The 12,657-nt window shown below is 47.7% G+C and overlaps 1 protein-coding gene across 2 annotated transcripts in view; it reads left to right on the forward strand.

The window, feature by feature from the left end:
• Positions 1-12,657, forward strand: part of VRK2 (VRK serine/threonine kinase 2) — a 76,072-nt gene that overhangs the window by 57,230 nt on the left and 6,185 nt on the right. For both annotated transcript variants that reach the window (XM_060249521.1, XM_060249512.1), the window contains exons 10-11: positions 2,579-2,637; positions 3,956-4,134. In XM_060249521.1, coding sequence (XP_060105504.1) covers positions 2,579-2,637; positions 3,956-4,134 — 238 coding nt within the window. The remainder of the gene's footprint in view (positions 1-2,578; positions 2,638-3,955; positions 4,135-12,657) is intronic.

The raw sequence follows: 12,657 nt of genomic DNA on the forward strand, positions 1-12,657 counted from the left end.
ATCCATATGCTTAGAGTGCATGCAATTCTTGAATCAGTTGCATTCTTGAATCTTGAAAATTGGTGGAGACTGAGGGAGGAATTGCAGCATAGTGTGGTCTTCAATATGGGCAGGGGGCAAAAGTTGCAACTGGCAATTTAAGAGTATAAATCTTTCTGGGAACCTGGGGCAGTTTTTCATGCTGCACACAGGCTGCCATTTGTCTTGGGGAGGAAATGTTACAGGAATACACTACAAATGAATTGTCGGCAGTTTCTGCAGGATGGCTCTCTTAGCAGGGGTACAGCTGAGTTATACAGCCTACCCCTGCAACATGGCTTCAATTAGTTGAGGGGCAGTGTTGCATCGAGGTTCAGGTGCTTTACTAGATGATTATGATATTAGATTTATACCCCACCTTTCACTCTGAATCTCACAGTCTCAGAGCGGCTTACAATCTCCTTTACCTTCCTCCCCCACAACAGACACCCTGTGAGGTAGGTGGGGCTGAGAGTCTTGAATTCTGGGAATTGAGACTTCTTCTTTCCCTCTTCAGGGCTCAAAGTAACCATCACTTAATTTTTATTCATCTCATCTGGGGGAATTGTTGGGGTTTTACATAGTATGGATTGTACCACATTTTCTAAACACCTAAAAAGTGGTGGGATGATGGGGAAGTTCACAATTTGGAAAGGGAAAACAGTATTGAGGCTGCTTAATCTTTCTCTTGATAAGCTCTTTTCCATTCCTGTGCCAAACCTGAATCTAGGCTCTGGTTAAGGAGAGAAGTGGACATTATTTCACTATCTATGGCTTTTCTCTTGCCCATCACTATCTTGGCCACACACCTTTTTATATGTTGAGACTCAGACATTGCTGTCTCCACTGAGCATCAAGTTTGGCTCCCAGTGAAACACCAAACTCACGGTTTTCAGTCAGATACTTAATATCCACCTGAGATGCTTCCAAGTGCAAGGAGAGTGCCCTTCTGGCATAAGGTGTGCCCAAAAATACAGCTCCTTCCAAAGTTTGGCAAGGTTTATTCAAGCCTGCCTTGCCAGTCTGCTCCATGTTTGCTGAGTGTCATCAGCTGCTTTCAGATTACTTATTTGAAAGAGAAGCTGCTTTCTTTGGAGTTTTCAGGTTGTAAATAAGAGCTTCTCTCAGCTTTGCCAAGGAATCCTCCAGTGTGCAGTAAAAAAGTGTCTTCGAATCATTGCCTCTAATTTGCAAAGAACCAAGAAGCTCACAGAGATTAAAACAATAATAATAAAAGCATAATCAACAATCAACTGGGAAAGTTGTCATGTTGGCAGCCCTTTGGGATAGGTTAGGCTGGGAGGATTTTAAGAAAGTGAGTTTGGAAAGCTGCCTGTGATCCATTAGAGAGAGACTGGTTGGCCAGTTGTTAGTTCCGGCAGGGTCACTCAGGGCTACTTCCAATCACTAATTCAAACCCCAGGCCATGAGCTCTCCTCTTGGGAGTATGAATGTTATGCAGGGCTGGTTAGGTGCAAGGTTTTGTTATGAGGAATGACAGCCCATGGATTTGCCATCATATCTGAATGCACCCATGCTGTGTGTGTTCTATTAAAATGATGATGTCCTGGCAGGCCTGTGCATGTATCTTTCTGTAAGCTTCTTCTAAGCCATCAACAGGCAAGCCGGAAAGGATGCCTAACTTTTAGGGAAGGGCAAATTATGACATATTAAAATTAGGTGTGGGTTATAAATTTCATACAGTTTTAGGCAAGGGCACAGCAAGCATCAGGACCCACTCCTGCTCCTTCCCCACAGACGATCTATCGTGAGTAGTCTAGGCCCTTTAAATTTGTTTTTATTCAGAAGAAACTTTAATGTTTGAACTGGTGTTTAGGGAGGAACCTGCCCCCCCAATTCCAGCTTAGATATGGAATGGACAGGAGACAATTGCGGTATAAGAAGAAAACGGATCTGCCCTATAACATTTCAAGGGGGCTCATGAATCTGAAAGCATGCAGTAGACCACACCTCTATGTTCAGATGTATGAATGTCCTTTAGATCTTGTGGCTAAATCATGGGCACCATATTTAGTACAATATACCTTGGCTCTCAGTTCCACTGTGAAAAGCTTCCAAGAAATTCAGCAACTCATTATGAAGGGCAAATAATTTGGTGTGACTTCAGAGTTATAATTAATTTACTTATCTACATATTGCCATTAGACTATAGAAACTAGCTGTGATCAACAAGAAGCAGCCAGTGAACTCTACTGAACTTTGAAAGAGATCACTATTAATCTTTTGGTCTGAGAGTAAAGAAAGTGAATTCATCCCAAGGGGATTTTTCCCTCTCCCATAAAATTGCAAAGCACTTGGCAAGGACTCCTGAGAGCAACTGTGCTTTTCTTAAGCTGTAACTCTGCTCAGACAACTGCTTGTAGTTGTACTTGCCAATTTGTTAAAATAGTGGCTAGGAAGATCTGGAGTGACTTGCCAGTTGCTCACAAGTTCCCTTCCTTTTGGAAAGTTGAGATTTCCAGCAGTCTCCATCTTTTTGAAAGATATTTGCCTGCTTTCCCTCCCCGATCGTGGTCTTGATGCTTTCTCATTGTTTCAGGCTCCTGGATGAACTCCCAGATTCAGTGACCAGGTGGGCTCTTCCAGGAACAAGCTGTGGTAAGGGACAAGCATCTGGGCTCTTCTTCGGTGTTTGTTTTTTTAAAAGATTTTCCTTGGGAGTATTAACCCTAAGTGCTCCATGTCTTACTGTCCATTTAGTTTTAATTATCAAATTGGTTTGTGCTTGTTATAGATGGGGGGAATTTCAAGAATTCTGCTGCAAGACGGTGGGGAATCAGCAAAAGCTCCCACCCACCACCCACCCCCAAGAAAAACCACATAGAAATTGTAGGCAGGATCTAATCCCCTGTGTTTCATCACTCCGCTCAGCTAAGTGCTAATGTAAGATAACAGAAGTAAATGAGTGGAGTAGTAGGGTATAACTAGTTTGATTATTCTCTGAACTCAGTGGTTTAATTTTGTTACCTTGAATCCCACCTAGAACTTCCACAGGCACAGAGAGGGGTGATTTTTGCCAATTCCCCTCTCCTGTGAGCACTGATTTTCCCCAGGCTATTCCCGGGGTCCTGCAGAAATAGTGTTTTTGAGACTGCCCCCCCCCCCCAGTATTTTATTTATTTTTAAAATATTATTTATATCCCATCCTCCCCTAATGGGCTCAGGGTAGCTAACAATTAAAAACAACCTATAAATTTAAAACAAAACATACAATAAAAACCATAACATACAAAATGTTACTTAGCGTTCTATAGATCCGTATACTGGTGTCGGGTGAGGCTGTCGGGGCTGGGGAGTGGCAGCTGCCCTCCCCTTAGCTGTTAAAAGGAAGTCTGAACAGTTTGGTCTTACAAGCCTTTCAGAATGTGGCAGGTCCCACAGGGCCCTGATGTTTTGGGGGAGGGTGTTCCACCAAGCAGGGGCTGCTACTGAAAAAGCCCTGGCTCGTAGCAGCCAGCCAAGCTTCCTTTGGCCCAGGGATCATAAGAAAATGTTGGGAGTTTGAACGTAGTGCTCTCTGGAACACATTTGGGGAAAGGCAATCCTGAAGGTAGACCTTTCTTTCTGATACTCATTTTCTCTAATCTACAGAGTGTACTAAGTATACTCATCTGCAGATGCCCACTATTTATCACTTAATTTTGAAATGTTAAGAGTCATAGAAATGTGGTTTCACAATTACCTATCTTGGAGTGACCTGGCAGCTAAACTTCAGTATCCATCTTTATAACTGACCACTGACAATGATCAAGCAAGGCTATGAATGTACCTGGTTGCTTCCTAATTCAAGAAGCTTCCAAGGATTGTAACCTAACTGTGAACTTGCTGTATAAATGCTTGCTAACAAATAAAAATAGTTGACCCAGAAAGTCTAAAAGCCTTTGATCTCAAGCCAGTGAAACTTTGTGTGTTACAGGTGAAATAGCCACATTTTTGAAAAATGCTTGTGAATTAGCATATGATGAAAAGCCAGATTATGAGATGCTGAAGAAAATCCTCTTGAGTGGCCTGGAACACAGAGGACGCTGTTATGATCCTTTCAGTTTTATTGCTGTGACAAGTGGTCTGATTGAACATGCAGCTAACCCCAGGAAAGTAAGTAATGAAACAAAAATGGTCAAGACCAAAAAAGTACCAGAGAATATTCTTTAATATTAGATTCAGGAGGGTGGCTGTTTTGGTCTGAAACAACAAAACAAAGTTTGAGTGCAGTGACACCTTTAAGACACCAACAAAGTAATTCTAGATATAAGCTTTTGCGTGCATGCACACTTCAGATGCATTGACGATGTATCCTTTGTTCTATTATTTGAACTATGTCTGCTGTCTTATAAGCATTTTTCAAGGGGAGCATATTCTTTTGGGAAAGGCTACAAATAGTATTTATCATTTTTAATAGTTAAGTAATGCTGCTCTTCTTCAAGAGTTATTTGTTTAACATCCACAATGACCTGTTTGCAGTTTGAAGATGGTTTTTCCCCGCAACTTTTTACTCAAGGAAGTAAAAAGAAATCTGAAACATACACTGGCAACAATGGCTATGTCTCAAGTATATCTCTAAATTCATTTCCCTGGATTTGCTCAAAAGTTGGATGTCAGCCCCTTACGGAGGAGAAAACCACCATAAGTTCTGGGCAGTGGGGAAGTCAGAGTTTCTTTACTAATATCACAGGGGGAAGGCCTGAATGCCAGGTGTCTCTTACAGAACAATTTAAAACCAACACTGCTTTTATTGATGCAACTGTGTGATTCTTTTTCATCTTCTGAAAGTAGCTTATTTAAAATCCTTGGATGTAAGTGGTTTTGCATGCGTTAGTTGATGAAGCAAGAATTCTCCTTTTCTGCCGTTTTCCAGATCAGACCCCTTTGTTTTTAATAAACTTATATTGATGTAATTAGCAGCATTGACTAGGCCTGATTAGAAATTTCCAGTACAGTTGTCTCTGGTATAGGGAAGGCCGCAGCCCTCTGCTGATGTACGCTGAACAAGGCAGCACTGTGGCATCATTCTTTTTCAATATTCCTAGTGAACTTTGGACTGTCACTGGCAGACACAAGCCAAAAAATGCGGGATGCAAACTAATGTGACGGATCAGCTGAGAGATGAATGGCGATTCAAATCTCGGTGCACAGATGGTTCTGATTTGCCGACTTTTTTGTAGCTGCAGCAACTGAAGACATAAAATAGCCACCTAGTCATAAATTAGCTCTTTGGAAGCCAAACCTTGGCACCAGAGCTTTACAACCTTCAATTAGTAGCGAAAGAAGTATTTGAATGACTCCGGTATTGACATCTGTAGGTCTGCATAGTAATCATTCCTAATAGAAGAGAATGTCTGTTTGAGGGGCTTTTGCATGGCTAATTAACTACCAGTGAGAATATGTAATTTTTTCATGATCTCCCGATTGTCACCTTTCTCTCATGATACAATTACATTTTATTGTAGCGAGTGCCTTCGCAAACCCAATTGTCAGCACTATTTACGTTGTGTGGAAAAGCAGAACAAAAGTTCATGTTTAATAAAAAGCCACTGGATTTTGATCTTGGTAATTACAAAGACTTTTTCCCTCTGAGTTTTATAGACTTTGGTATTTTTTATCACTTTTACAACAAAGCAAAAAGCCATTTCTTTGACAGTATTTTGCTTGCTGTTGTGGTCACCATTTAATCTATGCTAATTTGAGCAGCAGCTTTCTTGTTTCTGCAATTTGTAGAGTTTTCTAAACCTAATTGAAATACAACAATTGTGGCAGCTTTTGTTGTTGTTAATGCGTCCACTGCCCAATATGGATTTTGAGTAATTTGGTTTCACCCCCCCACGCAGTAAAAATGCAGATGTAAGAATTAGCCATTGACTATGAAAAATCAGAGCAGTTGTCCGCATGAAGTTGAAAGTTGGGTTGCATTTGTTTCTTCAAAACTGCTGAGAAAGTGAAGGTGCTGGTGTTCTTTCTGTTGATGTGGTAATTTCTGTTAATAATGGCTGGGATTCAGATGAGTACTTAGAGTGTGCTCAGCCAAATTTGGTTCTGTCCCCTCCCTGGGGAGCAGAGAAGTTTAAATTCCCCTTGGACTTACTGAATGGATCCCAGCTCACAGATGAGACACAAACTTTGGCTGTGCTTACTCTTTTCTTCAAGGCAAAATTAGAATGGATTTTGGAGAACTTCACTATACCATCTTCTTTCATGACACTACACCATCTTCTCTATCCCTAAGCTGCCTTAGGGTTTTGAAAAAGACAGGTTGCTTACCTGTAACTGTAGATCTTCGAGTGGTCATCTGTGCATTCACACTCATGGGATAGTGCGCCTGCGCCGATCCCCGAATCGGTACCTGAAAAAGCCCGGGATTTTTTCGCGCTCGGCGCCAATGGGCATGCGCAGGCGTCCCAATGCGCATGCCCACCAGTGCCAGCGCGGGGATCCCGCCAGTTCCTTCCTGACCGCCGAAAGCCTCTTACTGGAGGGTCAGCAGCGGGGAAGGAGGGCGGGTAGTGTGAATGCACAGATGACCACTCGAAGATCTACAGTTACAGGTAAGCAACCTGTCTATCTTCTTCGTGGTCTCTGTGCTTCACACTCATGGGAGACTAGCAAGCAAAGCATACCTGGAGGTGGGAAGACGGTCAACCTGAAGAAACAGCTTGCAGCACCGCAGCTCCCAACCGAGTCCTCTGCTGAGCATGCACGTCCAGCGCGTAGTGCTTTCATGAAGGCATGCGGAGAAGACCAGGTAGCCGCCTTGCAGACGTCGGAAAGGGACACACCTTTCAGGAATGCCACCGACGTGGCCATCACCCTTGTGGAGTGTCCACGAACAGGTCCAGGTAAAGGCTTCTTCGCCAACAAATAACAAAGTTTAATTGTCTCAGTGAGCCACTTGGAAAGCCTTTTAGACGAAATCTTGGACCCTAACTTGGGGGCAGAGTAGGAGACAAAAAGTTGGTTGTCCTCACGAAAACCCCGTGAACGATTCAAATAAAACAAGAGGGCACGCTTAACGTCTAAGGCATGCAGCCTGCGCTCCTCATCCGAGGAAGGGCTAGGGTAAAACGTGGGTAACCAAACTTCTAAGTTAAGATGAAATTGGGAAACCACCTTGGGAAGAAAAGTAATGTCTGGAGCTAGGGAGACCCCCACTTCCCTGAAGGCAAGGTAGGGGTAATCACAGCGCATCGCCGTGAGCTCCCCCGCACGACGTGCTGAGGTGATGGCAACCAAAAATGCAGTCTTCCAGGACAAAAGTTGTAAGGAACACGTTGCCATGGGCTCAAAAGGACGACGAGTCAACCTGTCCAGAACCAGAGTCAAATCCCACAACTGTGGAGGGGATCTAGAAGGGGGATGAAGGCGGAACAGTCCCTTCATGAACCTCTTAGAGTGAGGGTGAGCAAAAACAGAGTAGCCCTCTACTGAAACATGGAAAGCAGAGATAGCCGCCAAATAAACCTTGATGGAGGAGAATACCAGCCCCTCATCCACCAAGGCTAAAAGAAACTCAAAAATTGCCGAAAGCCCAACGGAGTCAGGCGACGTAGGGGAGTCAGCCACAAAGTTACTGAACTTCTTCCACTTCCTCTCGTAAGAGGCACGAGTGGAAGGCTTCCTGCTGCTTTGGAGGACTTGCTGGACCCTGGTGGAAAACCCTACTGATCGATGAACCACGCCGTCAGCTTCAGGTGGGGCACGTTGTGGTGGAGTACGTGCCCGCCCTGGGCCGACAACAGGTCCGGATCTGTCGGGAACTGATAAAATACCCCCCTCGACTGCTGGAGCAGGATCGAGAACCAACTCTGACGGGGCCACCAAGGAGTCACCAGGATGCAACGTGGCTTCTCCTGAAGTAACTTGTGGACTACCCTTGTCAGAAGAGGCAAGGGCGGGAACATGTAAAGGAACCAGCCCCCCCACTGAAGAAGGAGTCCGTCTCCCAGTGAGGCTGGATCCGCACCTCCCCTGGCACAGAACAAGGGGCACTTTTTGTTCTCCGCTGTGGCGAAGACATCTAGCTGTGGGTACCCCCAACGCTGGAACACCGGCTTCAGGAACCGCCATTGCAGTTCCCATTCGTGTGGGAGAGCTCCACCCCTGCTGAGAGAGTCCGCCTGAATGTTGAGGACCCCCGGCAGGTGTGTTGCCTTCAGAAAAATGTCCCACTGGAGGCACTCCATCCAGAGGTCCATCGCCAGCGAGCACAGTCTGCGGGACACTGTCCCCCCCTGTCTGTTTATATAACACAGGGCAGTGGTGTTGTCCGTAAGCAGTGCCACAGTCTTCCCTGCTAACAGAGGGCGAAAGGAGCGAAGGGCGAAGTGAACCGCCAGCAGTTCCAAGTAATTTATATGGCACCGACTCAGTTTCGGAGGCCACTGGCCCCCCACACATAGGTCTTCCAGGTGAGCTCCCCACCCCCACATGGAAGCGTCGGTGGCAATAGTCACAGTGGGGGTTGGTAGATGAAAGGGAGCCCCTTGACAGATGTTGCTCTCCAATCCCCACCATTGCAGAGATTGGATAGTCCCGGGTGGGATGGAAAACCTCTTTCGGGGCGAATCTCTGAGCGGACGAAAATGGCGTAAGAACCACAGTTGCAGTCCCCTCATTCGCAGTCTTGCGAAACGTAGCACGCTTGTCGTCGCAGCCATCAGCCCCAGCATCCGCTGGAGCTGCTGAGCCGTGCCCCACTGCTGCCTTTGGAGAAGCTGTACCAGATTGATGATGTCCTTTGCTCTCTGCGAAGGAAGGAATGCTCGGTGTTGATCTGTGTCCAGCAGAGCCCCTATGAATTGAACTGTCCTTGATGGAGTCAGATGGGACTTCTCCAGGTTGACCTGCAATCCCAGGGTGCCGAGAAGACGCAGAGTGATGGCAATGTGCGTTGTCAAACTCTCCTTCGACTTTGCCACAAGAAGCCAGTCGTTGATGTATGGGAAGACAACAACTCCCTGAAGACGAAGGCGGGCAGCCACCACACTCATCAGCTTCGTGAACACCCGAGGAGCGGTAGACAGTCCAAACGGCAGGGCCCTGAACTGGAAGTGCCGAGCACCCACTGCAAACCTTAGGAAACGCCTGAACGCAGGGTGGATGCTGACATGAAAGTAGGCATCTTTGAGGTCCAGGGTCGCCATCCAGTCTCCCTGATTGACGAGGGGCAGGATAGTTTGCCGGGTAGCCATTCTGAACTTCTGGTACAGAATGAATTTGTTCAGACTCCGAAGGTCCATGATAGGCCTCAAACCCCCGTCCCGTTTGGGGACCAGGAAGTAACGGGAGTAGAAGCCTCCTGTCCTGGCCTCCGGCGGAACCACCTCTATGGCTTGTTTCTGTAGGAGGTTGTTCACCTCCGCCAGCAGAGGTGGGGAAGGGGGAGTGGTAACTACCATGGACTGGTTTGGGGTCTGAACAAACTCTATTTTGTAGCCCTCTTTTACGATGGACAGTGCCCACCTTTCTGTGGAGATCAACTCCCAGGCAGGCAGGAAAGGGCGTTGGCGGATGGAAGAGCCAACAGTGGGAACGATGACGCGTGCTTGCAGGAAGCCAAACCCCCTGCTTCTGAGGACGAGCCCCCTTAGACTTGCTGGAGGGCTGGGCCCCGTAACGGTTCCTGCCGTTACCAGAGAAGGAGGGTCGTTCAGGCTGTGCAGGCCGGGGACGCCATTGATCAGGGGAGAACCTTTGATAGGGCTTCTTGGTCCAGGGCTTAGGCCACTGCTTGGACCTAGAAGCTTTGGGGGTGGATTGGACGCCCAAGTTCTTGGAGGTCTTGACGCTCTTGTCGAACTCTTGCAGCGCCGTGTCAGTTGTGGTGCTGAAGAGCCTGTCACCCTCAAAAGGCAGGTCCTCGATAAAGGTTTTTGTATCTTGGTGGAGTGCTGTAGACCGAAGCCAGGAGTGACGCCTAATGCAGACTGCAGAGGTGATCTGTTTGGCTGAGGCTTCTACCATGTGTTTCGCTGCAGCCAGTTGTTGTCTGGCCACAGCGAGACCTTCTTTCTGCAGCTTGGTTGCAGCGGCCTTTTTGTCCTCACTTAGAGAAGAGAGGAACGGGGCAAGTTGTTCCAGCACGGCATACTGATACCTAGCCATGCAGGCTGCATAGTTAGATATTTTTATACCGAGTGCCCCAGCTGAGTAGACCTTGCGGCCCATTCCGTCGATCTTCCTCCCTTCTTTGTCCGGTGGAGCGGAGTGAACCTTCCTGGCCTTCGAGGAGGAGGAGACTACCACCGAGTTAGGGCGTGGATGGGTGAATAAGAATTCAGCCCCCGTCTCCTGGACCCTGTACATGTGGTCCAGCCGTTTGGATGACACCGGCGTCGAAGATGGTTTGCTCCAAGGTTCCTTGACCACTTGAAGGATCACCTTGGTAACCGGTAGAGCGACCGCAGTGGACGTGTTCTTCTGCATTATGTCAAACACGTTGTCGTCCACTACGGGTTCCGGCTGGGTCACGGGTAATCGAAGGGTGGCAGCAATGCGTTTCACAAGGTCCCCATAAGACTTTAGATCCTCCGAAGGCGAAATCGGAAGATCCTCAGCCGTCTGGGAGACCGGTGAAGGGTCTAAGTCGTGGACTTCACTGTCCGACTCCGATGAAGAATCCTGATGAGTGGAATGCTCTGACAGGATCGGGGTCGACTCTCTCGGTGGAGGTTGAAGCGGCTGTAGCCTACGAGGGGCTTCGACCGGAACTAGCTGTCGATCCGGGGGAGCCGACGCCTTCCGGGAACGATGCGAGACCCTCGACACCGAAGAGAACTCCGAAGCTTGCTCCCAGTCTTGGTAGTCCTCCGGGTACCAACGGCAGGATTCATACTGGGAGTAGGGAGGCTGCCACCGACGCTGCTCCCATGGTGGTATCGGGAAGCGGTGCGGGGTATAGTGTGGATCCCGCCTGGGTCGGGGCTTGAATGGCAGGTCTATGACCGGTGCCGAAGCATCCACTTCCGACGCCGAATCGCTGATCGACCGACGACGTGAGCCCAAAGACGAAGACCGTTGGGTGAGGTCAATCTCCGGCTCCTGCTCTGACGCCGACAGGCGTTGTTGGGCTGCTGGGCTTCGGCGCGGGGAAACCCGAATCGTTTTCGGCGGGTTTGCCGATGTCGACGCGCCACCCGACGGGGAAGGAGTGCAGGGTCGCTTACGCTTCTCCTTCGATTTCGCCTTTTTCGGAGCTCGGGTCCCCGAGTCCTCACGGCGTTTCTTAGCGGGTGTATCCACCGAGCCCTTGCGGGAACGTTTTGTGGAGCCACGCTCTTCCGGCAGTTCTAAAGTCGGGATCGGAGCGGCATTGGCCGATGCGAGCTCCTGTGCCGAGGTGTCAGTCGATTTCGGTGCCGATCCCTCCATCGGTCGATGAGGTCGAAGCGCCGATTCGGTTAACGCCGCCGATAATCGAGCCGCACAGTTCTTCCTGGTCTGTTTCGAGAACCGAAGGCAATGCGGGCACGACTCTACTCTGTGCGACTCTCCCAAGCACAAGAGGCACAGAGAATGGCCGTCCGGAGGGGCAATCTTCTTCCCGCAAGCACGGCAGCGCTTGAAAAACCCCCAGCGACTTTCCATAGGCAGTCGCACGAAAAAACAATTTCTTTCTGCTTAGAAACGCCTGAGAGAAAGGCGGGGGAAAGCGAAAGCGGAATACCCCAAGGGGTAGTCCGCCGGACAACGAAACGCTTTTTTTTTTTTTTTACTAACTATCACTAACTATACTAATAACTAACTAACTAACTATTTACAAAGGCCAACGGGCTAGAACGAGAGAAAAAAATACTCTCACCGACCGGAGAAGCAGAAAGGGAACCTCTCTAGCGCGGCGGTCAGAAAGGAACTGGCGGGATCCCCGCGCTGGCGCTGGTGGGCATGCGCATTGGGACGCCTGCGCATGCCCATTGGCGCCGAGCGTGAAAAAATCCCGGGCTTTTTCAGGTACCGATTCGGGGATCGGCGCAGGCACACTATCCCATGAGTGTGAAGCACAGAGACCACGAAGAAGATCTGGAAAAGTGGGATGTAAATTTCTAATAAAATAAACACTATATTTTAGGATAAGGCTAGAAGAAAACTAGAATGTCACTTGGTTCTAGCTGTGCTTTTGGGTTAAAGTGTTCCAGAATTACTTGAACTTCTGGTAGGGATATTATGTTACACATACATGGAAACCGGAAATGTTTTTGACTGTCTTAAAGCAATTTATTACCTATCAAACCACAAATGTGGTATAGTGGTTAAGAGCAATGGATTCTAATCTGGAGAACTGGGTTTGATTCCCTGCTTCTCCACATGAAGCCAGCTGGGTGACCTTGGGTCAGTCACAGTTCTCTGAGCTCTCTCGTGCCTCACTTACCTCACATGGTGTCTCTTATGGAGAAAGGAAAGGCAGGCGATTGTAAGCTGCTTTGAGACTCCTTCAGGTAGAGAAAAGTGGGGTATACAAAAAACAGTCTAATATTTGTTCAATTCTGGTACCAGACTTCTGAATGGAAAGAGGTCAGAAGTTTATTCCAGGTCTTGGTGAAAACGTTTTGTCCCAGCCAATGATAGCTCAATAATAACCCTTTTAATAATTGTATTTAAAATCACTCTAGTTACTCCTGAACAGATTAA

The sequence above is a fragment of the Heteronotia binoei genome, chromosome 1 (assembly GCF_032191835.1).
Source record: "Heteronotia binoei isolate CCM8104 ecotype False Entrance Well chromosome 1, APGP_CSIRO_Hbin_v1, whole genome shotgun sequence".
Classification (NCBI taxonomy): domain Eukaryota; kingdom Metazoa; phylum Chordata; class Lepidosauria; order Squamata; family Gekkonidae; genus Heteronotia; species Heteronotia binoei.